The sequence below is a fragment of the Crocodylus siamensis genome, chromosome 4, assembly GCF_052110815.1.
Source record: "Crocodylus siamensis isolate JL-2025a chromosome 4, ASM5211081v1, whole genome shotgun sequence".
Lineage (NCBI taxonomy): Eukaryota > Metazoa > Chordata > Crocodylia > Crocodylidae > Crocodylus > Crocodylus siamensis.
Genome location: NC_143398.1, coordinates 137,761,878 through 137,788,432, shown reverse-complemented (window position 1 = coordinate 137,788,432; position 26,555 = coordinate 137,761,878). Strand labels below are relative to the sequence as shown.

The 26,555-nt window shown below is 47.5% G+C and overlaps 1 protein-coding gene across 3 annotated transcripts in view; it reads left to right on the top strand.

The window, feature by feature from the left end:
* The first annotated feature begins 10,053 nt into the window (after positions 1-10,053).
* KCNA6 (potassium voltage-gated channel subfamily A member 6) overlaps positions 10,054-26,555 on the top strand; it is a 45,554-nt gene continuing 29,052 nt past the window's right edge. For 2 of the 3 annotated variants that reach the window (XM_090043885.1, XM_090043887.1), the window contains exons 1-2: positions 10,054-16,168; positions 16,603-16,856. In XM_090043885.1, the coding sequence (XP_089900011.1) occupies positions 10,308-11,897 (1,590 nt within the window). In that variant the 5' untranslated portion in view covers positions 10,054-10,307 and the 3' untranslated portion in view covers positions 11,898-16,168; positions 16,603-16,856. Of the gene's footprint in view, positions 16,169-16,602; positions 16,857-19,896; positions 20,596-26,555 lie in introns of those variants that run through there. The other variant, XM_090043886.1, reaches the window with a different exon arrangement.

Here is a 26,555-nt window from a genome sequence, read left to right as displayed (position 1 = left end):
GAGTAAATATTTCCATCAAGCTTGAAAGAGTCCTCACAGGTTTCCATTTCTTCAACAAACGTATGTAACAACCTGATGTATGCCCGTCAGTCTTACCTCTATCCTTGGGAAACTGTTTGAGAAGATCCTCAAGGAGCACATCTGTGATGGGCCGGCTTCAGGGATGATGCTGAAGGGCAACTAGCACAGTTTCATTAGGGGCAGGTCCTGTCAGACCAACCTGATTGCCTTTTATGATCAGGTCACAAAGGCAATGGATGCAGGTGTTGCCGTGGATGTAGTCTTTCTAGACTTCAGCAAGGCCTTGGACACCGTCTCCCACCCTATCCTCATGAAAAAACTAGGCGACTGTGGCATTGATGCCTACACAGTCAGATGGTTTGCAGACTGGCTCAAGGGTCGTACTCAGAGGGTGGTGGTGGATGGGTCATATTCGACCTGTGGGGAAGTGGGCAGTGGAGTCCCCCAGGGTTCGGTCCTTGGGCCCGCGCTGTTGAATTTCTTCATCAGTGATTTGGATGACGGGGTGAAATACAACCTGTTTAAATTCACTGATGATACCAAAATTTGGGGTGAGGTGAGCACGCTAGTTGGGAACGAAAGACTGCAACAAGACCTGGATAGGTTACAGGAGTGGGCTGACGTAAACAGGATGCGCGTTTCAATACTGACAAGTGCAGGGTGCTGCACTTAGGCAGTAGAAACCAGCAGCACACTTATAGAATGGGAAACTCCCTTCTTGAGAGCATGGAGGCAGAAAGGGATCCTGGAGTCATTATTGACTCCAACATGAACATGGGCCGACAATGCGAGGTCACGGTTGGCAGGGGTAACTGGACCTTGTCGTGCATCCACAGGTGCATCTCAAGTAGAGCCAGGGAGGTGCTCCTCCCCCTCTGTGCAACGCTGGTCAGGCCACAGCTGGAGTACTGTGTCCAGTTCTGTGTGCTCCACTTCAGGAGGGATGTGGACAACATTGAGAGGGTCCAGAGGATGGCCACCCGCATGATCCAGGGACTACAGGGCAGACCCTACATTGAGAGACTGCGGGACCTAAACCTGTTCAGCCTTCACAAGAGAAGGCTGAGGGGGGACCTGGTGACTCTATAAACTCTCTAGGGGGGACCAGAAGGGTTTAGGGGAGACACTGTTTCCCCTAGCGCCCCCTGGCATGACAAGGAGCAATGGACACAAGTTATTAGAGAGTAGATTTAGATTAGACATCCACAAGAACTACTTCACAGTTAGGGCGGCTAGGAGCTGGAACCAACTTCCTAGGGAAGTGGCTGGCTCCTACCCTGGGGATCTTTAAGAAGAGGCTTGATGACTACCTGGCTGGACTCATATGAGTCCAGTCTTTTCTCCCGCCCAGGCCGGGATTTGGACTTGAAGATCTACAAGGTCCCTTCCGACCCTACTTCTATGATTCTATGAACCTTTCAGGGAAAAAGAAAGAAATGGCATCAGACTGCTAATTAGCTGCTTTAAGTTTCTTTATTTAAGGCTGCAGGACTTATTACAGTAGATATTACATATATATTCTCTTCAAATAGAAATATGATTTATTCTCCTTGCATTCAATACAGACTAATTCAGATCCACATCCTGCAAGAATCCAGTATTTCATTCTTTCAAGCATTATGAGTTAGTAGCAGAACTAGAGATGGGTGAGGGTCACCAGCCTTAGGTGCCAATTTAGAGGCAGAGTCTACATGCCATCTGCAGCAATATCAACCTGCATACCATAAAACTCTCTGACACCCCTTTCTCCCTCCTCCATTCTTCAGCACTCCAGAACCCATCCTCTCTCAGGAACCTCCGCTTCTTCCCAAGGCACCAAAATTCCTAGTTATCTAGTTACGCCTCTGTCACAAGCAGAGATGATCCTAGCAGGGTGCGGGGCCCAGGGCAAATCAGCCTGTGCAGGGCCCTGACATGAAGAAGCTGGCAATTGTGGTGAGGTGCAGGAGGGGTGGGGAGTGGCCGGACATGAAGCTGGCAGCAGCACAGAGTCACCAGCACTATGTGGGCCCTACAAGAGGGGCCCCCCAGCAAAGTGTGGGGCCCAGGGCAGTCACCCCAATTTGACACCCAGGATAGCCCTGGTTATGAGTGTTGTGTATTCTTTGGGGATGATAATTGAGCTTGAGCCCTGATAAACAGGGGATGGATTGGAGATGCTAAAGGATATACATATTCAGGGAGCCTAATTTTCTGAGGTTTCTGGAAACTGGTCCTCTTTAAAGTATACCAACTTGGGTATTCAATTACCTAATCATATTGGAAAATGTTGACTTTGTATGGGGCCACTGGAGGTGAGCTCTGCTGGAGCATTAGTGTTTGGCTACTTCTCAGGTAATGGGTTTGAATCTCTGGTGCTTGAAGCCAACTCAGGAGTTTTCAGAAGGACAATATGGATGAAATAAGTGTGGAATCAGTGTTTGGGATTGTTCAGGAGGGCACTGAGATGAAGCCATGGGGTATATCAGCAGTTCAGCAGGGACTTGGGATGGAGACCTTCATTTCACAGATTACTTAGGGTAATACTGCCCTTGGAAAATATGGGCCCATAATTTTCTTCTAGTGCAATTCTAGCAGTGGTATTAATGGCAGAAACTATAGTGTGGACAAAGTGTGGACACAATTTTGGGTGTTGTCAGATGTCTGTGTCTGGCTCTCATTATTCCATCTGTTGTCCCTAGCTCTTGTGGAACTGCACCAGTTGAGAATTGCACACCTTGTATTCTTTCCTCCCTTTGTGTCAAGAAAGGCTCTGCATGAAATCAGGCCTGGAGTGAAGGGCTTGTTCTTTACAGTCTGTAACTTATATGTTTGCTTATGCTTCTCAAAGCAAGCATATATAACATACTACCAGATCAGAAAGGCAATACTTTACACCTGTTTTGCTCAAGTATAGATGGCTAATGAAATGCAAGGAAATTAAGAATCTGGCTCCTAGTGCCACTACAGGCTGAGGCCCTGGTGACTGGAAGTTGTTGGCAAGTGCACCAGGCTGGTTGGGGAACAAAACTGGAAAACTGCAGTGTGGTACTGTGATAGCTGAAAGGCATGAGCTAATGTTACTTCCCCTTTGGTTTAGCACTTGGACATGTGGTTTTATGACTCTTGAGGAATGGGGAGTGGTCAAATTGGCTATAATTGGACTGTGTGTGTAAATGTGAAGCACTGATCCCTTTTTAATGTGGCTGCTTTGCCAGTGAGCACATTTTTTCTTTGGCGGTTACTCTTCCTAGACCATCTGGATTCATTTTGCATGTGAAGTGTCTTGGCTTCTTGTGAGTGTATTTCACCTCTGTGCGGCATGCCTGCAGAAGGTTATGTTTCACATCTTAAATCCTGCACAGTGTTTTGAACCAAGATTCATATGGTGCTTGCTGTATGAAAGTGTCACAGAGATGAGTGCCAGTAAAATACTTCAGCTTTCCAGTACCCAGCCACCTGATATGTGGAGGAAGGGGAATTAACTAGTTCATGTCGACAAGGAGCTGTAGCCAAGTATTCAGCCCTAGGAGGGGGGGCATGGTGGACATGACCTGAGTGCTAGGTAATGTAGATAAAAAGGCAAAGATATGGTTCAAAAGTTGGGAGAGGAGAGCAGAGAGGTCACTTCTGGTAGAAGAAGGGGAGGAAGATGAAAAGCCATGGAATGAGGGGAGGCTTGAGTTTTTCAGGAGGAGATTTGTTACAGACATCATTTTCTGATGTTGGTTCTGAGGCTGGATAAAGGAGATCAGCTTGAGATACCTTGGGCCTGAGTTTCCTGAATGTGCTGAGCCCAGTGTAATGATAGCCGCAACAGTGCCCAAGGTCTCTGAGAATTGGGCTTGTCCCCAGAGGCCACTTTGTGGGGGAAAAAACCCAAAAAACATCTGGATTAAAGAAACAGGGCCTGTGACGATTTCAGACTGAGGTTGTCAAAGCTGCTGAACGGATCTGAATTCCCATAAAAATGAGTAGGAAGTAGGTCTCCAAATCCATCAGATGGCTTAGAAAGGCTTTACCTTAATGTACATTCTAGTGAATTTTAAGGTAAAGGGGTATTACCCCTGCTTTTCTTCTTTTTTTACCCATAAGGAAAAATTTCTGGAGTGGTCAAATGCTTTGTTTGTGATGCTGAGCATGTGGGGATGGATTCAGGTGGAATTTACAACTCTAGGTGTTTACTGCTTTCCCCACCGACTTCCCTGTATAGGGTCAGTGAATACCTCCAAGTGGATGCCACAGTAGATAACATCCTGAATAGGATGGGCGTATCTGAAGCTAGCAAGTAGGATGATGGGGTTATATGTGAAATCCCACTACCAGCCTCTGGGCTACAGGGAAGTCCTGTCCCCAAGTAAAAACTCCCAGCCCTGAGCAATCTCTGACTTTTTTGCTCCAAAACCAAAGGGAAGGCACACTTTCTTTCTGTGCCTGGGGAGCCAGCACCTTACTTTCTAGAATTGTTTAGTAGTTAAAGTACTCACCCAGGATGCTGGTGAGGTAGGGTAAAATACCTCTTTCTGAAGGGACACAAACCCATCTTTCTCCTCCCAGGAGAGGGCCTTGGGTTCCTGTTCCAAGGCCTATTTGTGTTTCCTCCAATGAGTCTTTAATGTGAAATACAGAAGCAATCCAGGTAGCAGGGACTGAAAGCCAGGTCATGTCCCCCACCCCAGTCTCCCAGGAAAGCACCCTAACTACCAGGCTACAGTTATGCTCATTTTTCTTTTCTTTTTCTGGGCTAATGAATCTTCAGTTCTTCTCTGCGTATTGGAATAGATGGAGAATGGCTCCTCTTGGTTCTTCCCCCTCCCTGCATGAATAACCTGTAACTTGCTGGCAGGGGCAGGTTCAGAGGGGGTGCAGTGGCATGGTTTCACCTCTCCCCTCCCCCGCTTTTGGACCACATTGTGGTGGCAGCATCTGGAGAATTTTTTAAGTCCTTGAAGCATGTAAGAATTTCCCGCTTCACCTCTGCTCTGTGCTCAATGGCATGTCCCCCTCCCCCATATTCCCCACTTTCCTTGTCCAGCACTGCTACTGCTCCCACCAGATCTGGGGTCAGGGGAAACACCACAGTCACTCCCGCCCTGCTCTAGCTGGCCTGCATGGGGAGCCAGGTTCAACCCGGGATGGTGGTGGCAGCAGGTGGTTCTTCCTCCCTGCCCATTCACTCTCACTAGGTGTTTTCCCAGCAAGCCCAGGACCTGCCTGCTGCTGTCCCCAGCCTAGCCCAGCTCCCCATACAGCCCAGCTGGAGCAAGGCAGGAGTGGCTCTGGAGTTCCCTCGCACCCTAGGTCAGACAGGGGTAGAAGCAGCGGCAGGAGGGGGAGGGGATAGGATGTGCTGCTGAGAACAGAGGAGAAGGAGGTGGGATGAGGGGGTGGGGGATGCAAAGAGGATTTTTCTGATTTGAGGACCTACATCCCCAGCTGCTGCTCCTGGGAGGAGTTGCCACCACCCCTGAAACACCAGTTGCTGCTTCTACACCCCCTTTGCAAAGCCCTAGGTAGGGAGGTAGAAGTTATAGTTTTGAACCCTCTCAGGCAGAACTTAACCTATGTCTCCCACACTGTATGTGAGTGTGTTTTCCTGTAGAAAGGGGAAACCATTCCCTCTTCAGGCTTTTGTGTGATCGTGCTGTCAGAGCGTTTTATGGAGAGCCTGATTTTGTGGGTGTGATAAATACGCTCAGAACATGCCTATAGGATCATGCTCTGAAGGGCCATAGAGGGATCACCTGCTTTGTGGGTCTCAGCGGGGCTCAGTGTGAGAAAAGTACCAAGCTGCTCACTATGGACAAGGTGGAGGAGGCATTTCTGGGCATGCCAGAACTTTAACAGAGCTAACAGCATACTGAGATGCATTAGCCAGTGTGTTACAAGTAGGGGTAAGGAAGTGATTACTTCCTCTCTACTTGGCGCTGGTGAGACCCCAGCTGGAGTACTGTGTCCAGTTCTGGGCTCTCCACTTCAAAAAAGATATGGAGAATCTTGAAAGAGTCCAGAGAAGGGCCACAAGAATAATTAAGGGCCTGGAGGACAAACTTTATGAGGAAAGACAGAGGGATCTGGGACTATTCAGCCTGGGGAAGAGAAGACTGAAGGGGGATTTAGTGGCCATCTATAAGTATGTAAAGGGTGAATATCGGGAGCTGGGAAAAAGACTGTTCACTAGGACGCCCCCGGGGAAGACAAGAAGCAATGGCCATAAACTGTTAGAGGCTGTTTTCAGGTTGGATGTAAGAAACAGATTACTTATGGTAAGGGTGACCAGAATCTGGACTAGACTTCCCAAGGAGGTGGTGCAGTCCCCAACTTTGGAAGTCTTCAGGAAGAGACTGGACAGACACCTTGCTGGGATTGTTTGATCTCAGCAGTATTCTTGCCCAGAGAACGGCAATTGGACTCGATCTTTCAAGGTCCCTTCCAGCCCTTAATTTCTATGATTCTTAGCAGGGCCTGCCCACAATTTGGGGGGTCCCCTGCCCTGAAGAAGCTAGCGGTGGGGGGATGGCAAGCATCTGAAGAAACTGGTGGAATCAACGGTGGGGGGGGGGGGCGGCGAGCAGCTGGATGTGAAGCTGGTGGAGTGGGGGTGGCAAGCAGCCAGACGCAAGGGGCCCCTTACCTGGGGGGCCCCCTGTGGCCACAGGTTTTTCAGGATAGGATGGGCTGGCCGTGATTCTTAAACATCTGGGGATCTTTTAATGGGAAATAAATCAGGCATCTAGTGGGCTAAGTGTCATTGACAATGCGTAGAGGGTGCACGTGGGTGCATGTACACCCCCTGAGATTGGCTGTGCACACCCTGGAAGCGCCAGCCACGAAACCAGAAGTGCATTTTGGGTTTTGCTGGTTTCGTTGCTGGAGGTTCTGTGCTCGACAATCAGCCACTGGGGGACCCCCTTCCTGGTCTGCGATTGGCTGTGGGGGGACCCTCCCCCTGTTGGCAATCTGGTGCCCCCCACACTCAGGAGGCACCAGTTGCCTGTGCTAAGTGTGTATATGTTAAAGGAGGGGGTGAGAAGGGGTTCAAGGATCATGCACTCAGGGATCTAAATTCTCTCTAAAGTGCTATTTTAAGTGTTTGGGAGCTTTGGTGGACCTATGTTTTTTGGCATCTCTCTGCCTAAGTTCCCCAGCGATAAAACAGGATGATTGCATTTTCCTGTACCACAAGGATATAATGAAGATAAATACATGACAGGGAGTGACTACGGTAATGCAGGCTATAAAAGTCTATGCTTGAAGAAAATCACCTCCGTTTTACCAGAACGGCACACTGCCCTGTCTTACAGACATCTAGTTTATTTAGAGAATTGTCCTCAGCCACTTGGGATTTTCTTTTTTTTGAACACTGGCAGTTTTAGTACACAAGTATGTAGAGACTTGTAGTAAATTGTTTTAGAAACTCTTATTTTCCTAATTCAAATTTCCCGTGAAGCAGCTGGCAGACTTGAATATCTGTGTGTGGTACTGCAATTTTAACAGTTCTCCAGGCTAAGCACTTGCAGCATCTGCTTGCTTTCATATCTGGATTAATTATAAGCTAATTATTCCCTTCTTAACAGTATTAAATGTGAGTTTGGTGCTGTTAGAGGCTACCACACTGAAGACTATCACAGCCCTGGAGGCTGAAGTCGTCTACTTATTCACAGGAAATTTGGACAGCAGAGTCCACGCTTCCTCATCCTGTCCCCTTCAAAGCATCCATAACCTTGAGGAGCTTTAGCGGTAAAATTAGTCTCGGTTTTTCTTGCACAGAACTGGCTGGAGAGGCCCTAACGTCCTTTTATGCTATTTTCAGTATGTAAAGGGGCAGGAACATGTTTCTTGTGAAAGGGCACTCCCTCACTGGAGATGAAGTGCCACATCCAGCATTCAACACAGGTTGTTGCCAGGGGCAATTGGAAGTGGATGGCAGTGTGTGCTGCAATTTAACTCTTCTCTGTTTGTCAGGGTGAAGAGAGAGGAATAGAAGCAGAGCTTAATTTAGACCAGGCTGTATATGGCTCTGAGGCCTGGGGCGGTGGCTTCAAAATAAAGGGGAGCGCAAAGCCACCTTTGTACTTTCTACCCACCCCAGCCATTACTATATCTAATACAGGGATTGAGGCCTCTGTTTGAAACTATACCTGTTCACTAGGAACTGCATGGAACCTTACCGATTCCTGAATAGTTAACCACAAGAATTTAATAAATCATAATAATGATTCAAATACTCATGTGAATGAATCATTCATCATTGCCTTGGAAAAATGAATCATGGTGAAGAGCGATTTTACTATCAGGAAGATAAATATTGGTACTCTGGTCTTTTAAAAAAATCTCTCTTCTTCAGCAGACTAATGCATGTGCTGAATAATTTGTATAATTATGCATAATCTAAATAGGAAGCAAGTTCTCATGAAATGCTTTCTCATTTGGTACTGCAAAACCAAAGGGGCGGGGGAAGGACCAAGCAACATCAAAATGGGTTTAATGATCTCTTTTTTAACCTTCTTTTTGACAATAGGACCAAGCAAGGAAACAACAATGAACTGGTCAGAAATTGTTCCAGGCTTTAAGTACTTAAGTATGTCACCAGCTAGTTTGACAAGAAAAGCAGGAGGTATTGGGGAAATATTTCCTTCCTGAATGTGTACTACTTAGGGCTGTTGTGAACTAAGAGTATGGCTGGAAGCCAGAGATGGCATCATGTATTACAATGATAAAAGCCTTGATTATAGTATTTAGTACTGATAGAGTACTTTCAATCAGAGGATTTTGTTGTGCTTTGGAGGGAATGGAAGTGGCATTACGCCTTAGCTCCATTTTACAGATGGAGAAATTGGGCCTGACTCAGGCTAAATAGCTTGCCCCCAAGGAACACAGATGGCAGCTCCTGACAATACAGTAATTGATTTTAGTGCTAGAAAGGACTGCTAAAAGGGCAAAGCCACGTGACCTGGCATATGGAATTGTCCTTTTGGTGAGGCCAGTTCTGGGACTCCCATCTTGAGAGGCTTGTGTCCATCTGTCCAGTTGCCCTGGAGTAACTTCATATTTTGCTCTTTTAATGCAAAGGCAGCAACTATAAAGTGAAGATCTTAGGAGGCTTTACAGAGATGTGGAATCTCAAGGTTAAATGGAGCCAATGACAAAGACAGGGAGGAAAATAAAAACAGGTGTCCTGAGTACAAATCCTGTACTCTGAGCATGAGGCTCTGCTATCTTATTCCTTGGGGCATTTCATTTCCTGGCTGTTGTTAAAACACTTTCCCTGTGAGGAGGAACCTGCTGCTTGCAGAGCTAGCTCCTGAAATGCACCTGGGTACTGGGCAAAGCTATTGGCAGGGGAGCTGTAACCATTCCTCCTGTATGGCTTTTAGCTTCCCACTTTAGGAGAGAAAGGGTGCAGGTTTGGGTCTGGGGTGGGCAGTGTATGCACTAATCCCTTACCCACAGCCCACAGGCCCTGGTGGGGAGGGTGGGAGCGTTTGGGAGTAAGGTGGAAGCAAGTAGCAGGCTGCTGTGCACATCAAGTGGTGTGTGGCACCAAGATCCTGTGCACAGGGTGTGTGTGTGTGCATATGATCAAGCCCTGTGTGTGTGTGCAGCACCAGGCTTCTTTGTACGTCAAAGTGTGTGTGTGTAGCACCAGGCTCCTCTGCACATGAAGCTGTGTGAGAAAGCAAGCTGTGTGTTTGTGACAGAGATAGCAAGCTCTGTATTTATTTGTGTGCAAGAGAGAAAGCGGGGTGTGTGTGAGAGAGAGAGAGAGAGAGAGTATGAGAGAGCTGTGTGTGTGTGAAAACGATATTAAGCAAGCTGTGTGTGCGTGTGAGAGAGAGATAGCAAGCTTTGTATTTATTTGTGTGCGAGAAAGCGGTGTGTGTGTGAAAGATATTAAACAAGCTGTGTGTGTGAGACAGAGAGAGAGATCAAGCTCTGTGTGTGTGTGTGTGTGTGTGTGCGCGCGCGCGCGCCAGAATGTGAGAGAGAGCGGTGTGTGTGTGTGTATGTGAGAGAGCGCTATTAAGCAAGCTCGGGGTGTGGGGTGGGGAGGTGAGAGAGGGATCAAGCTGTGCGCGCCGCCCCGTTCCTGCGTCCACCCCGGCAGGTGTGTACGTGAGCGCGCCCGTGTGTGGCGTGTGCCCGGCCGGGGGCAGGGCCGGGCCGGGCCGGGCCGCCCAGAGCCGGGAGCGAGGGAGAGACACAGACGGCGCGAGCCGGAGCCCGGCGGCGGCGCAGGAGGCGGCGCCGGAGCAACAGGAGGAGCGCGGCGGGTGCGGCGGCGGAGCCCCCGGGCGCGGGGCGCGATGCGGGCGGAGGAGCCGCTGGCGCTGGCGGCGCCCCGGGCCGGGCGGGCGGGCAGCAGCGGCGGGGAGGCGGCGGCGGGCGGCGAGGAGCGCGGCGGCGGCGGCGGGTGCTGCAGCAGCGAGCGGGTGCTGATCAACATCTCGGGGCTGCGCTTCGAGACGCAGCTGGGCACCCTGAGCCAGTTCCCGGACACGCTGCTGGGCGACCCCCGGCGCCGCGTGCGCTACTTCGACCCGCTGCGCAACGAGTACTTCTTCGACCGCAACCGGCCCAGCTTCGACGCCATCCTCTACTACTATCAGTCCGGCGGGCGGCTGCGCCGGCCCGTGCAGGTGCCCCTCGACGTCTTCCTGGAGGAGATCCGCTTCTACCAGCTGGGCCAGGAGGCCATCGAGAGCTTCCGCCAGGACGAGGGCTTCATCCAGGAGGAGGAGAAGCCCCTGCCACGCCACCACTTCCAGCGTCAGGTCTGGCTCCTCTTCGAGTACCCCGAGAGCTCAGGGCCAGCCCGTGCCATTGCCATCGTCTCCGTGCTGGTCATCCTCATCTCCATCGTCATCTTCTGCCTGGAGACCCTGCCCGAGTTCCGCCAGGACAGCAAGGCCACCCCCCCGACCGGCTTTGGGGAGGCTGTCCTGGTCGAGGACCCCCTGCTCCTCTTGCCAGCGCCCGATGGCACCCCGGGGCCACCGCTGCACCCAGGGGCTGCCGCCGGGCCCTTCTTCACCGACCCCTTCTTCCTCATCGAGACACTGTGCATCATCTGGTTCTCCTTTGAGCTGCTGGTGCGCTTCTTCGCCTGCCCCAGCAAGCCTGAGTTCTCCAGGAACATCATGAACATCATCGACATCGTGGCCATCATCCCCTACTTCATCACGCTGGGCACCGAGCTGGCGCAGCAGCAGCAGAAGCAGAGGCAGCAGCAGCAGCAGCAGCCTGGGGCTGGTGGCAGTGGGAATAATGGGGGCCAGCAGCAAGCCATGTCGCTGGCCATCCTCCGTGTCATCCGCCTGGTCCGGGTCTTCCGGATCTTCAAGCTCTCCCGGCACTCCAAGGGGCTGCAGATCTTAGGGAAGACCCTCCAGGCCAGCATGAGGGAGCTGGGGCTCCTCATCTTCTTCCTCTTCATCGGAGTCATCCTCTTCTCCAGTGCCGTGTACTTTGCAGAGACCGACGACCCCGACTCCTTGTTTACCAGCATCCCAGATGCGTTCTGGTGGGCAGTGGTGTCCATGACCACCGTGGGCTATGGGGACATGTACCCTCTGACAATTGGGGGTAAGATCGTGGGCTCTTTGTGTGCCATTGCTGGTGTGCTGACCATAGCCCTGCCCGTGCCTGTCATTGTGTCCAACTTCAATTACTTCTACCACCGAGAGACTGACCAGGAGGAGCAGAGCCAGTACACCCATGTCACCTGTGGCCAGCAGCAATCTCCCTTCTCTGAGCCCAAGAAGGGAGATAGTACTTCGTCCCTCAGCAAATCGGAATTTCTGGAGGCAGAAGATTTGGAGTCCATGAAATATCCCAACTTCATTGCAACCAACAGCCAGGGCTACAAAGAGAAGAAAATGCTGACAGAAGTGTGACAATCTTCTCTTTTGGGGTGTGGATTAAGACTCTTCCTTTTCACAGCCCTTGTCTGTGTATCCAGGATCCTGTTGTGCTGCCTGTTCTGCACTTGCAGCTGAATACAGCCAGGACAGCACAACAGATTGTGAACCGTGATCTTGAAAGCACAGCGATTGTAACTGGGGCACTCTTGTCCTGACTTGCCATGCCTCATTAGCTTGTGCAGTCAGATGTCCTTGCTTTACTTTGTGGGGTGCCCTTTCTTGTCCCCTTACCCTTCCATTTTATGGCAGGAGAGCATGCTTTCGGCCAGTAATAGCATTGAAGACTAATATTTCTTCCTTGCACAAGAGAAGCCACAGCTATGTTTGCAGCTAGAAAGCCAGGCAAGGAATAGTTAAGAGGGCTGCAAACATCTGGCTCAAGCTGTGTCCAGAGCTCCTGTTCCAGCACTGTGCCCTTGGCACTGGGATCGGTCACGCCTGCCATACCATAGCCTCTGCATAATGGAGAGGCTGTATCCAAGCATCACAGTGTGTTCTGCAGCTTATAGGGAAATTAAGCAAACAGATGTCTTCCCCTGACACCTTTTGCTCTGTTTGCTTATAGATGCACAGATCCGGGAGCACTCTAGTTTCTTAACCGGTTGTGAGGATTATTGTCCCAAATTTTGCCACAGCTGATGTGTTCAAAAACAGGTCTTTTGTGTTTTAAGTCAATGGGCTTGGTAGAGACTGTCTTAATTTTTTTTTTAGTTTGTTTGAACATATCTTTGTTTACATTGGGTGTTACTTAGTATTTATTATAGCAATTAAATTTTCACAGTAAGTGCCTTCCTATGCAAGGCATGTTTGAAATGATTCATTTTATCATGAATGTATCAAATAACAATGTTTAAAAGCAACATGCTTTATGTGGCAAGTGCCCAGGTCTGTAGTCGGACACCCTGGGAACAATTGACTTCAGTGGGGTTTGCCAGGACTTGTATAAAGTAGGGAACTGCTCAGTGATTTGGTTATACTGCTGAAAATCCCTATTGTAAATACACTGCCCTGGTGCAAATTAGGAATTCTACTAGTGATTTGTATTAGTGTACTATTAATTGGGGGCATAGGTGTTAGGGATTTGTGTTGGCACCAGTTCAGATTCTCCGTAATTCATCTGAATAAATCCTAAGAGCAGAATAGTGATCTCTCAAATGAGGAAGAAGCTTCATGTTGAGTTGAAATTCTTGTTTTCTAATAAATGCTCCAAACAAATAGTTTAGATGGAAAGTGAAAACACGCCTATTCACACGCTCCAGCTTTTTGCGAGAACAACTTTAGTCAGTGATGCCAAAGGCACCCCTTGGTCTGATGTATTGCTTTGTCAGTACACAAGGGATTTGCATTTCCAGATTTCAGAATGTATTATATATTGCATGTAACACATGTAATACATAAAACAACATGCATAATGGAATATAGTGATGCAATTATACATTTTCTGCATATTCTGTGTAGTGTGTGTGCCAACCATAAAGCAGGGCTAAAGAACATCTATTTCATGCTTTAAGTTAGTCAGAACCATGTGGGTTGTCAGGCAAGATTCATGTGCACCTTTGGGTCCCTATTGATTTCTTGTTGTTTTGAGATCTTGCTCCATACCTTGAATGAATTCTTTATTGAGACCTTTGCTCACATAGACCCTTGTCCCACACCAAGGACCTACCCCTGTGCAAACTCCACCTGACTCTCTCCCAGAGCTCCCCAAGGACTTCATAGGGGTTCTGGGAGGATGCAGGGATCTCTTTGCACAGGTGCAAGTGAAGGACCAAAGCATTAGACATAAAACCTTTCCCCACTGAAGTCAATAGGAAAAGTCCCATTGTCTTTTTTGGTGCAGAAGCAAACCCTTAAACCTGACCCTAGATGTTGCCATTCTCATCTCCCACTCAAATGGTGATAGTTTTTCCTGAACAAGGAGTGAAGGATGGGCTCTACTGATACTTAGGGTCAACTCCAGGGGCTGCCTTCAGCTGGCCCCTCCCTATCTGTATTCTATCATGCAGCCCACATTCAGAGCTGTCCACATTTTGTTTCTTGTCCCATGAGCAGAGCCCTTCTATGAATTGGTCCTCAAGCTGCTTATCTGTTCACATGTATTTGATTTTAATTGGGGGTCATAGAGGAAATTGGGTACATCAGGGCCAGAAGTCATGAAGAGGGAATTGTGGGATTGCTGCTGGTAGACTTCCTGTGCTTGTGGCCTTATTTCCTCTCCCCCTTCCCTGTGGAATTCCAAACACTGAAGGGAAGTGTGGATGAGGAAACAACCAGGAGTACAGCATTGCTTCTAGGGTTGGGCTGGACAGCCATTGGGGGTTGAGCATAGGGGTTCACGGTGCTTTGAGAGCCTTTCAAGGGTGTGCAGGGTGCTACAGCCATGATTCACAAGATCAACCCAGAGATTCCGAACAGAAATCCATAGTGTCAAAAACATTCAGACTTACTGTGGTCTTTTTGAGTTCTTTGCAACAAAAGAATTGCTCTGTTATGTTTCTGTAGTCAAAAACTGAGGGAACGCTAAGAGCTGGCATTTTCCAAGGGGCGTCTTGAGTCTAATGAGGGGTGCCTTAATCTGAAAAGGTTGAGAGCCACTGGTAGGTTGTCAGTGAAAACAACTAATCGTGTAGTCAAAGACTTAAGGCCTCTTTTTATCAACTATTAAAGCGAGCAGCATCAGGCATGTCATCCCAGTGAAAATTAATAGGACTTAAAAACTATTTGCAAGATAGCACTTTCAAGTGACTAAATATAAGCTGTTACTCTGATCTGTCAAGAGAGTCTAGTAAATTGCTATTACATTATGAGATTGTATTTCAGAAAGACTTTAATAGGATTAATTCTTTTTTTTTTTTATATGAAAGAGACTTTTTTGCTTGAACCTCTGTGTAGTCCTAGCAGGTGCACGGTATTTTGGTGGATGAGCCGGCTCTTTTGGAGAAGCAATGGAAGGTAGCAGAGGTGTTCGTTCTCTCTCTCTCAGTAGAATGCCCATGTTTGGGGTAGCAATTAAAAGTGTCCTGAAACTGAGATATAAAAAACTCAGGCTAAACCAGAGCTGAGGAGAAGGGACACAACATGCTGACTCAAAGACAGAAGCAAAACTCTTCAGTCTGTTTCTTCCTTGGTTTGGACTTCCTTTCTGCTGCCTGGCAGAAAACTTAGTTTTTAAGGGTGGATTGTTCTGCAAACCTGCATGGTCATGTGACTGGGCATTTAGATGAAAAAGGATACGAGATGAAACAGCTGATAACCAATAACTGAACTCCAGTGTCTCCTACAAAGCTTTCTCTAGTTTTCTGGAAATTTATTTTATTTAGAGGAATGCTCCTAATTGATTGTAAATTGGTATGCGTGGTGTTTGTGACATGAGTAGCTTTTACAGCTAATAGAAATGTCTCTACACATTTTAAAAAACCCCACAGAGATTAAGAAAAACAAGCATTGCAAAAAATCTGAAGTTTCTGCAGATACAACACAGTCTTTTCAGAACTTAATAGTGAAGTGGACTTTGTGGATTTTCCTTGTCATAGTAGAGACCTGCAAACATGGAAGAGAGAACTGAATATTCTATAGGAATGCCTAAATTCAGACACTTAAATAAAGGCAGTCTGCTATACAGGTGTGATGAACACCTGTCATTCCCATTGACTTTAGTGATGTTTTCATATGGAGCATCTTTGGATTATTAAGCCATTTAGGTGTCTAGGGGATTTAGAAGCAGGATTTTAAAAGCATCTAAGTAGTTTAGAAGCGTAAAGTCCTGTTGACTTTTGCTAAGACTTAGGCTTCCAGTCATGTAGGTGTTTTGGAAAGTTCCGTTGTAAGGTCCTAACTTCAAGCACACCAATTCAAATATCTGAGAGAGAAAAAGTTGCCAATTTGTCTTGCTGTTTTCCCTTCTTAAGTCAGAGCACATCTTTGTGAAGCATTTGTGGAAAGTCGGCATCTCCAGGGATTTGTTTCCATAACAACCTCCCAGACTATTTCTCTGTACCTTGTGACTTTGGCTACAAGCAAAACACTGGCTAAATATTCCAGCTTCCCAGACACAAATGCCCCATTATTACAACTGTTTGGAGAAGTGGTTTCTTTTGCTTACCAAAGAAGGTGTGCTCCCATCCCCAAACACATCCTGCTTCTGCTCTGTATGCAATCAAGACTGACAGACATTACAGATGTTTGATGGCAACAGACAATGCATACAGGAAAAGGGGAGGCACTTACATATGCTACTGGAAATGGTAAGAGGGGAGGAGGGGTTATGAGAAGGGTGTCCTGAGGATTGTCAGTCAAGGGGCTGGGCAGGGTAAAAGGCCTGTAATTCTGAAATCAGTTGGATGCTAGATCCTGATATTTGGGGAATCAGAAAGTTTGAATTAAAAAAGAGGGACAACTTGATTATCCCAGATCAAAAAACCCCCCAAAACCCCTTGTGTTTGAAAAGACCTCTGATTGTTTCTGAGCCTTTCTGCTGAAGAGGGTACTGTGCCCTGTTTGTGACCATCAGTGGCTTAGCTAGTTTCCCAAAGGAATATTTTGTAGAAACAAAGACAGGGCAGATTAATTATTTGATTTTGTTCTTGGAAGCTAATGTACATAGCTTTGAGGTAAGTTTTGCATTCCCTTCCTACCAAAAGTGTTGCAATCTTTCTTTTTTTTGTGCCTCGCTTTTCAGGTTACAGTTTCTGCTGGTAAGATCAGCGTCTGTTGCAGGCTGTGTGGGGCTGAAAATAGATTGACTGGTATTCCCTGCCAGGCCCCTCCATTTAATGTAAAAAGATTCCCATGGAGACAAAGCATGAGTGCAGAGGGAATTCAGCCCAGCAAGATGCAGGGTCAGGAAAGAAGCATCTTCCCCACTGTGCTGGAGTGAACACAGTCATTCCCAGAGGAGAAGAGCTACAGCATCTGCTAGGGTGGCAAAAATAGGTAAGCATGTTTTGCTTTCTTCTATTAACTAACTGCTTTTTTTTTTTTTTTTTTGCAATTAATGGGAAAGATTTTCTAATTAAGATTTACAACCTGCAGGGAAAATCTTCTCCTAGGTGAAGAGACAGAGAAAGATAATGGGAGATTCTGAAAATGCCATGCATTAGGCCCTCCTCATCTGCTGGTACAAATTGGTGTAAATAACAACTTTGAGCACCACACCGCTCTCTTGATTTGCAGTAGGATTTGGCCCTACAGCTTTGCATGAAGAAAAGACATGTATTATTTTTTTCTAAAAATGACTTCTGCTTGTTTTTTTTTTTGCCAAGCTTAAAAATAGAGATCCTATTTACATCAGGGAAATGATCTGTGGATCACAACAGGTGTTACCTATACCGTTCCCACATGCCCTCTTCTCAGTTATAGCAATTTGAAGTACGTTGTCTGAAGTTACTCCACCAAAGGCACTGGAGTCTCTCCAGGTTCAATCTGACAAGATCATTCTTACTTGTTATATAGTGTCAAAAAAGTGCATAGAAGTCTGCAGACAGTGGACCAGATTTGGATCTGAATTGTAGTAGAGTAAATCCACAGTAACCCTTTTCACAGGAATGTACTGAAGTATTTTCTTCTCAGGGTATGTTGACATGGTATTAGACAGTGCAACATGGAAATACCCAAGCTCACTCTGCAAGCACTCTGCAAGGACAGTAGTGTCTCAGTGTTTGCATAGCATTGTACCTGGGCTAATTAGACTTGCTGAGAAAACAATGAATGCCACTGTGCTGCTTCTAGTTTGGGAGCTAATGCATGCAGAACTAGCTCAGATCTCCCCATGGCACTGTCTCCCACTGCGTGCAGCGTCTCTTCTCCTAAGAGCTTCCTGGCCAAGGTCCATATCTCAAAAACATTACTCTCTGCACTTACTTTTGCACTCATGAGTCAGGCTCCTGATTTCTGGGACATAGGGTTAAGCATGGGAACAGACATTTGCAGGATCAGGATTGAATCATGTAAAATAATGAACACCTCCTGGAGTGTGCTGAGTGCTTCCAACTACCCTCTAAGTCAACAGAAGACAAAGTTGCTCATTAAATCCCAGAAGGGGCTTAGCAATATATAGGATCAGGGTCTAAAGAAGACATGAGCCAGCAGAGAAAGGAAATAAACTCAAGAAGAGATCGTAGAGGAGGCAGTCCATGGCTTCAGTAATGGGGCTATGCCATTGCTTTCCTTATTAAAGTGCATTGGTTACATAAGGCTTAGTTGTTCTTTGGCCTTTTGTTTGTTCCAGATAGGCCAGTCTGGGGTCTACTGTCTTGGCAGAAATGCCTGGACACAGTAGGACTGCTGTTTGCAGTTTCCAAGATAAATGTGGCCTTAGCCTTGCCTACTGCATGAGGATTTGCTAGTTGCTATACTACATAGAAAATGAACAAGTCTTCCTTCTTGTGAAACAGAGGTGGAGACAGATTTAACTTTGCTAAGTTGCCTTTTTCTCAGTGATTTTTGTGGAGTGAGTTGGATGCACAGGTTTCCACATGCAGCTCAGATTACTGACAGGAGTATAACAGGGCAGCTCTGAGCCCTGGGCAGCAGTGGTGCACAGGGCAGTGGCAGCTTTTGGATTGCTGTTGGCAGTGACAAGGTGAGCCAGCAATTGCAGTGGCTGCTATTTTTGCATTTCCCTCCCTTAGTGGGCAGCTGAGGTTATTGCCTCAGTCACCCCCTCCCCACATCTTCTTTAGTTATGTTACTGATTACTGAAGCAATCAAAGACAGTGCTGTCTCATGGGTAGAGAAAAGGACTTCTGGGAGAATTTTGGTTTAGTCCCTGCTGCCACTGACTTTCTGTAAAATCTTGGCCATATCACTTATCCTCTCTTTGCCTCTGCTTCTTCTTACGTGAAATGGTTGTAATGGTGTTCACCAGTGCTGTAGCAAGGGGGGACAACTGGGGCAACTGCCCCTGGCACCGAAGTGAAGGGGCACCAGACAGGCTACCCAGCTGGGGCAGGGTATGGGACAGAGCTATGAGCAGTTTTTTTGGGGGGACACGGGGACAATGGGAGGGTGACTTCTGCCACTGTGTACACTCCTGGACAAGCATGGGGAGGGCAGTGCCCCCCAGATCTGTGTGCAGGACAAGGGCTGTTGGCTGCTGTGGGCTTTGCCCCAGATGCCAAACTTCCTTGCCATGACACTGTTGCTCACTTACCTTTTTAAGCTGCTTCAGAGCTTGCTAGCTAAAAGTCTGTGAATAGCAGAAGAATTTAATTATTATGACCTACAAATGCTTAAGAAAAATGATTCTGATGCCTTCCCACTTTTATACAAATATTGCTCCACTGTCTGCAGGTAACTTTAGATTTAAGTGAGAGGAGAATCCAACCAAATGTCTCTGGGCTAGCGCCTTAGAGTCTAGCTCATAAACTGCTGTGAATAAGTGTGGTTTCCTTGACTTCTGTAGGGCTGTACTGGTTTGCCCTGAGCAAGCCAAGAACCTGAGAATCTGTCCTGTAGAGCAAAACGTGGCAAATTTTCTTCCTCTCTTAGGAGAGAAATAAAAATGATATTTAGAAGAAAATTGGAACATTCCTGTCTCCTCTTACTGTTAGTTGAGACATCTGTTGTTTTTCAATTAGCATGATGGGATCCATTTTCAGTAAACAGAGATACGGCTCTTGTGTACACTACTGTAGTTTTGGAATAACTCCACTGATGTCAATGAAGCTACCACAGATTTATCCTGGTGAAAGCTGAATCAGTCTCACCATCTGCTGTGCTTTCACTAAGGAGTCCTGTTGCTATACTGCACCTGTGGCTTAGGGGTAGGTTGTACTACTTACATTTGAGGATACATTGTGCTTTGAACTCACCTGTATAAATTACTGAAATCCCAATTATGGGTTTGTCTGAGGGCAGAATCCAGCCTCTTATGGGGAATATAGTGTTTCCACAGGCTCTGGTGTTCTTTTATAATATGAAATAATTTCCCATTCTGTTTCTCAGGACTCTTTCCCATTACTGTTCTCCCTAGCTTTAATCTGTTGCTGTGCTCAGTCTGCATTTCCTGAGGCTTTGGTTCCTTTCTGAAGAAGTGGTCTTCCCATAAACTCATATTTGCACCTGAGACCAGGACCCAGCATGGAGATTTTATGTACAAAAGGCCCAGTCCTATCAGTGTTTGGGCAAAATGGCTAGGGTCCTCAGTGGAATTTCTGAGAATGCAGGGAATATGATCTGAGTGGATCAGTAGCTGAAGTGGAAATGGAGACAAATATCAACTATCCTACAACTTTTCCCTTTAGTGTCATTCATTATGTTGTGACTCTGGAAAGAGCCATGGATCTGTGGATTATAGATTCCCCTTTATTGTAGAATATTGAATGTAACACTGTTGGGCCACATTAATACCTAGTGTAACTCCACTGACTTCAGGGATGCTTTTCTTGAAATGAGAACATACAGCACTTAAAGCTCTCTAATTCCCATTAGCTGGATTGCCACATGGAAAATTATTAGAGAAAAGATGGAGAAGATGGAAAATAGCAGAGCTGTGAAATGGGTAAAGAACTGGTGAAAGGGAAGATGATACAGGTGTTGTTACAAAAGAGAAGTCTAAGGCTGGTAAAAGGTTACTAGTTTCTCAAGGATCAGTGTCAGGCCTGACCTGATTTGCTAATTTCGCTGATGAAGTTGATTGGCACAAAAAGTGATAGTATGTTGATGAAACTCAAAGGAAAGAGGTGACCTTGGTATACAGGAGGCTTGGGATGTTACACAGAGAAGATTGGATGATATTGGGCGTGTCTACACATACAAATAATGTGGGATCAGTTTTAGATTAAACTGACCCAGGCAGGTGTCTACGTGTTGCGAGTCTCAGCAGCAGATTTGCAGATCATGGCAGCTAGGGCTGTGCAAAGTTTTGGTTCCTGATTTGATTTGGTGGAGATTCGACCCAATTCAGTGGCTGAATCTCCAAATTTGAATCAAATCAGGAGACCCTTTAATCTCTTCACATCAATTTGGAGAGATTTGGAAAGATTCAGACATAGACACAAATTTAAATGTTTTTTCTACATACCCCTAGCTACCAGGCGGCTCATCAGCACTGTGATGGTGGGGCAGATGAAGCGTCCCACAGGAGTGCTTGGCAGCAGACCCAGAAGCACTCCTGGTCCATTTCCAGGTCCTCTGGGGAACATGCTGGGGGGGGGACACGCCTCCCTGGCTCTGCAACTGCTGCCTCCTGAGTCTGGGGGGAGCATCCCCATGGCCAATCACCAAGCTGGGGGAGCAGGGGCATGGGGGGAGGGCCCTGGTGGACCCGGCAGTTACAAACTAGTCAGGGGGGGATCAGCAGGCACTGGGGAAGTCCCTGTTCCCCCCAAGCACCGCCAGGAGTGACCAGGAATAATGATCACAAGCTGGTAGAGGATAGATTTAGGCTAGATACCAGGAGGCACTACTTCATGGTCAGGGCGGCTAGGGTCTGGAACCAACTTCCAAGAGAAGTAGTGCTGGCCCCTACCCTGGGGGTCCTTAAGAGGAGGTTAGATGAATACCTTGCTGGGGTTGTTTGACCCCAGTACTCTTTCCTGCCATGGCAGGGGGTTGGACTAGATGATCTACTCAGGTCCTTTCCGACCCTAGAAACTATGAATCGGGGACAGTGATCTGAATCAACTAATTAAATCACTGTCCCTGATTCGGGCCGAATCCAAATTTAAATCGAATATGGCCCATTTCATACACCCCTAATGGCAGCAATCTGTTACTGCCCCTGGTGGCCCTGTAGTGGTCCCCTGCAGAAATCAGGGGGAGGGTGGTAGTCCAAGGGATGGCAGGGAGCACGAGCTCAGACATTGCTCCCTGTCCCTGGGGGGCTGCCTGCTGCTGGAGTGGGCTCTGCCACCAGAGTCTGGGTAGGGACAATGGCCTCCTACCCTGGCGACAGGAATCTCCTGACTTGGAAAAAGCTGGAGGGGAGAGGCAGGTCCCAGCTCCCTGCCCTGATTTGCTAGTGGGGCAGGTAGCAGTGAGCCCCCTACTGGGTGGGGATTCCCTTCCCAGCCAGGAGCTCGCTGCTAGCTGCCCCACCAGCAGATGGGGCAGAGAGCTGGGACCTGTCCCAACCCTATACCTCTTTCCAAGCCTCATGCCTCGATCACCCAATCAGGACACAGTGCTTGGACTTGCCCCTGACTAGAACAGTTCCCGGCCACTGCTCTGTGATTGTGGGGCAGGGGCTGGAGAGCCTGGTCCCTGCCCAGCTTCATGGTCATGGAGCTGGGCAGGGAGCAGAAGCCTATTCCCTGACCTCGTGGACAGGGACTATACAATGCTGTTGCCTGTAATAGCAAAGGACTGAGCTTGATGGTACAAGAGCCCCCTTCCAGGCCCTACATTGTAGTGAGTTATACCACAGATAAATTTGAGATATTGAATGTTTGCAGGATCCTAAGATATACCCTGACAGCAAGCAACTCAGAAAATGCTATTTGAAAGCTGCTGTGCTTTTTGTGTTCACAGGGCTAAATCTTAAGATTCCTATGAGTTTAGTAGGTACAATGTGAAATCTTACGTGCGCTGAGTAGCACTGACCTTTTGCTACAGTGCACTGTTTGACCACAACGGATCAAATCCTGTAGTCCTTACTCAAAACTTAGTAAATTGAGCTTCACTCTTAAGCACTGTAGGATTCGCCTCACCTCCAACGCTTGCATGTGGCTAAGACAAGCACTATTTTGATCATAAATCTTTGTTTTTCTTTTCAGAAAAATCCTAAAAATCATTCTCTAGTGCTATGCAGGGCTGGCTCACGATCAGACCCCCTATAGTCTTGATTTTTGTACTTGTGGAATTTTTGTGTCTACAATAAAAATGCCACCTCAGAAATGTTTTCAGTTTAGTTTTTATTTTAGTCCTTTCAGTGCATTTAACTTCACGTTCTTTCCTCAGTGATTGGATTTTCCTCTGGGATTCTGTAAAGGCAGTAGCAATTCAAAGACACACACACACACACACACACACACACACACACACACACACACACACACACACACACACACACACACACACACACACACACACACACACACACACACACAGCATTACATTACATTACATACATAATATAATATAATATAATAGCTTCTACCTAAAGATATGGGAAAGACTTATAATGAGAACAGTATAGTCGTTTTCCCCAAACATTGAATGGAACCTATTGGGAAGAGGTAGGAGGGTAAGCAGGTGTAGAAGGTTGGGGTAACTCTTTAAATGAGTATCATTTCTCAGACTTCTGGACTCTAGCCAGGAACAGGAGCTGAAATACCTTGGAAAGCCCTTAAGTGTTGCAATATGGTAGAACAAGGTTGTCTCTTGCATTCTTTGTCATTGCTTTCCATTTCTTTATCCCTGGCAAGGAAGGGCATTTATGAGTTCTTGTTGAAAAACACAGAAAGTAGATGGGGGAAAGTACCCAGTAGGTTTCACTGGGCCCACAGTACTGTAGGGGCCAGTTTACAAGACTGTTTTTCACTTACATTTTTTTTTTTTAAGCCACTAAAGCCAATTGACAAAAAATAAAGCAAACACTGAAACTTTTGTTATTCTCTAGGGAACCTTTCCTGCTGACACTGACCTCATCCCTGCTGGATCTTATCTGAAAGATGTGTATTAGCTGTGTAGCATATGACTGCATAATCATATGGTCATTTCCTGTGCTGTCCCCAGCTCCTACTTCATGGTCATGGAGCAGGGAAGTTGTTTCTAGCTCCTTTTTGCCTTACTTTGCTATCCAATTTGCCAAATGCTTACTGCCTGTGTAGCCCATTTGACTTTCAGTTGTGTTCTAGCTTAGTCAGAAGCTGTGGTCTTGTATGCAGAAATGATTGGTGATGGATGACACCCTCTGGCCTGCATTAGATGAGCATGGACTATATCAGTGGTGCTCAACCTTTTTCCCCAGTGGGCAGGATGCGCAGTGCCTAGTCTGACTGTGGGCTGGATTGTGGTTCTGTTCCAGCACTTGGGGCTGGTGGAGGGGCCACCTTCCAGACATGTGGAGAGGGGTGGAGGGGCAGCCAGTCATAACCCCAACCCCACAGTGGGGGAAAGAGGCTTCACTTGCCCCCTGAGGGAGGAGTGTGACCCAGCCTTGTGGGGCATGGCCTGACCCCAGCCTGGCTCCACAGGGGTAAAGGGAGCATGGCTTGGCTCTGCAGGGAGGAAAAGGGACATGGCCCACTTTTGAGAGGGGAGGTGGTGCAGCCTGTCTCTGACTGGGCATGCAGGGCTTGGGGTTTGGGAATTTGGGAGGGTGAAGGTGGCCATATTAATGGACACTGCTCCATTGCCACCAAATGTCCTGACCTGCGGGGAGCACTGAAGGCATAAGCAGAGGGAACAAATATTATTTGTGGGGGCTGAGTGCATGTGTGCATGTGCACCCTGCCCCCAGGTAAGTTTGTCATGGCATGGTGGGACAGATGGAGGCCCCCAAGGTGCAGGGGGGGAAGATGCCCCCCATGCCTCCCCCATGGTGCATGCAGTGGCGGAACCCCACTCCCTCCCGATGAGCTTCCTAGGCTCTGATTGTCCCATGACCCAGACTGGGGTCCCATTCACCCCAGCCCCTGCCTTTGTCCCACTCCCTCTCACACTGTGAGGGCCTCAATCTCTTCCTACCCCCTCAAGCCCCTACCCCTTCAGAGTACACTGAAATTTGCTTGGATGCCATGCTGGGCAGTAATCCACACACCAGGGCTGCAATCCTGGCTGCGCATCTAAGTGTGCATGCCCCCACTCCCCGGTGCAGCTGCCCAGAGCCCATGGCTGGGCTGCCATGTGGCCTACCTGCTGTTCCATGTTTGACCTAAGCCCCATTAGTTCTGGCCTTCTACCACCTATGACTGCAGGTGAGGCGTGATGGCTTTGTGGGCTGCATTTGGCCCACATGCCAGAGGTTGAGGATCCCTGGATTAGGTTATTGTAAAAGTCCCTTCTGGCTTTAAAATCTGTAAATATATTTTCTTTCACCAGAACACTTCTGAGCCACACAGGGAATGTAGTGTGATGCCATCTGCTCTCTGATGTTCCACAGTTAGGGCCAATGTGCACATCAGGGTGAGTAACAAAGCTGCCCCCTAAGCTCAGGAAGTGACCTTTGCTCAGCCTTAATGCCAGCATCACAAGTTAGGGAGGCTCCCTTTTCCTGTTCCAGCACTGTGCACCCATGAAAGGGGGAGGAAGCTAGTTTGCTGTCTGTAAAAGGGAACTGCTGAATGCCATTGTTCTTGTTGAAGTATTACTGATATGGTTGCTGGTAAGCAGAGGTGTAGCCAGGCAGTTTGTGTAGCAGCATGTGAGGCACCAGCAGAGGCCAGGAAGATGATGGTGGTGTTGGGCTGGCTGCTATTTTTGGACCATCCCCAGCTTTCCCCCTCCAGTGGGTACCTGGGTTTGGTACCCTGCCCCACCACCTTAGTTACACTACTGTTCATCGGAGCTGTAGTCATGGATCAGGCTCTCACCATGCTTGTTGCTATACAAACACAGAACTAACAGAGGATCATTGAGTGTACATTGCAATAGGCTCTTTCCTCTTGGAGTCCTAAAGTGCTTTACAAAGGAGTGGAGGATACCGTCATATTTCCATTGTAAAGAGGGAGGAAATGAAGCCCGGAGATATGCTGTGTCAAGTCCACAGCAAAAAGCAAAAACTGAAGCTGGTAAAACATTTTATCCCTAGATTGATATGTCAGCCACAGAGCCACGCCTGCTGCCTTTGTCCTTCCCATCTTATTTCATAGTCTGAAGTATTTAACATGGGAAGGGAGTGGAGAAAAGAACAGGGGGGCAGGCCCTATTAAACACCTGCCACACTGATTCATGTGGACAGGGCCAAGGGGGAGGGGTTGTGCCATTCAGATGACCTGCTGGGCATGCTTGTTTACAGAGATGATAACCCAAACTCTTTTTGGTTTTGGCAGCATTGCAAGGGCAACATTTTCATAAGGGTGAACTGCTCTGGAACATTTTATCCAAGGTGCAAGTTGCTAATATTCCCTCAATGAGAAGCAGATTTTTCTATTATAGTTTTCACTCCTATTCTTGTAGGCAGTCCTGTTCCATGACTGAGGGCTCATCAGGAGGTGAATATGTTTACCACAGTGCTGCCATTACACAAAGAGAGGAACTGAGAAAGAAGAGGCATAGTCATGCATGCCACAGCACTCACATCCACAGGCACACGCTAGACCTGGGAGTTCTCCAGTCAGACTATTTCAAGCTTGTCTCTGGTGCCTAGTCTTTGGCACACAAGGGTCCATGAGCTTAAGAGAGGGCATAGAGGGATGATCCCAGGTTAGTCCCTCACTAATGCATTTCTGGTTTGCATCATGCATGCAGGTTCAGGGAAACGAGGGCATGCTTCAGTCTCCCTCCATATGTCCCTGTGCTTGGACATGCTGCTGCAGTGCTATAAAGCCCTCAGAGAAGGACAGATCTCTGTTTGGTCTTCCCCCACTATTTCCAATAACAGTATACCACATAGGCACTTCCCAAACCTAGGCCTTTTTCAGTCTTGATGTTCTACAGCCATATTTAGATCATCTTCTTCTGTTCTAGCCATTCTGACTTTGTAGAAGTCTTATTGATTTCCCTTTTTTGGCATGCAAAGATCTCTGC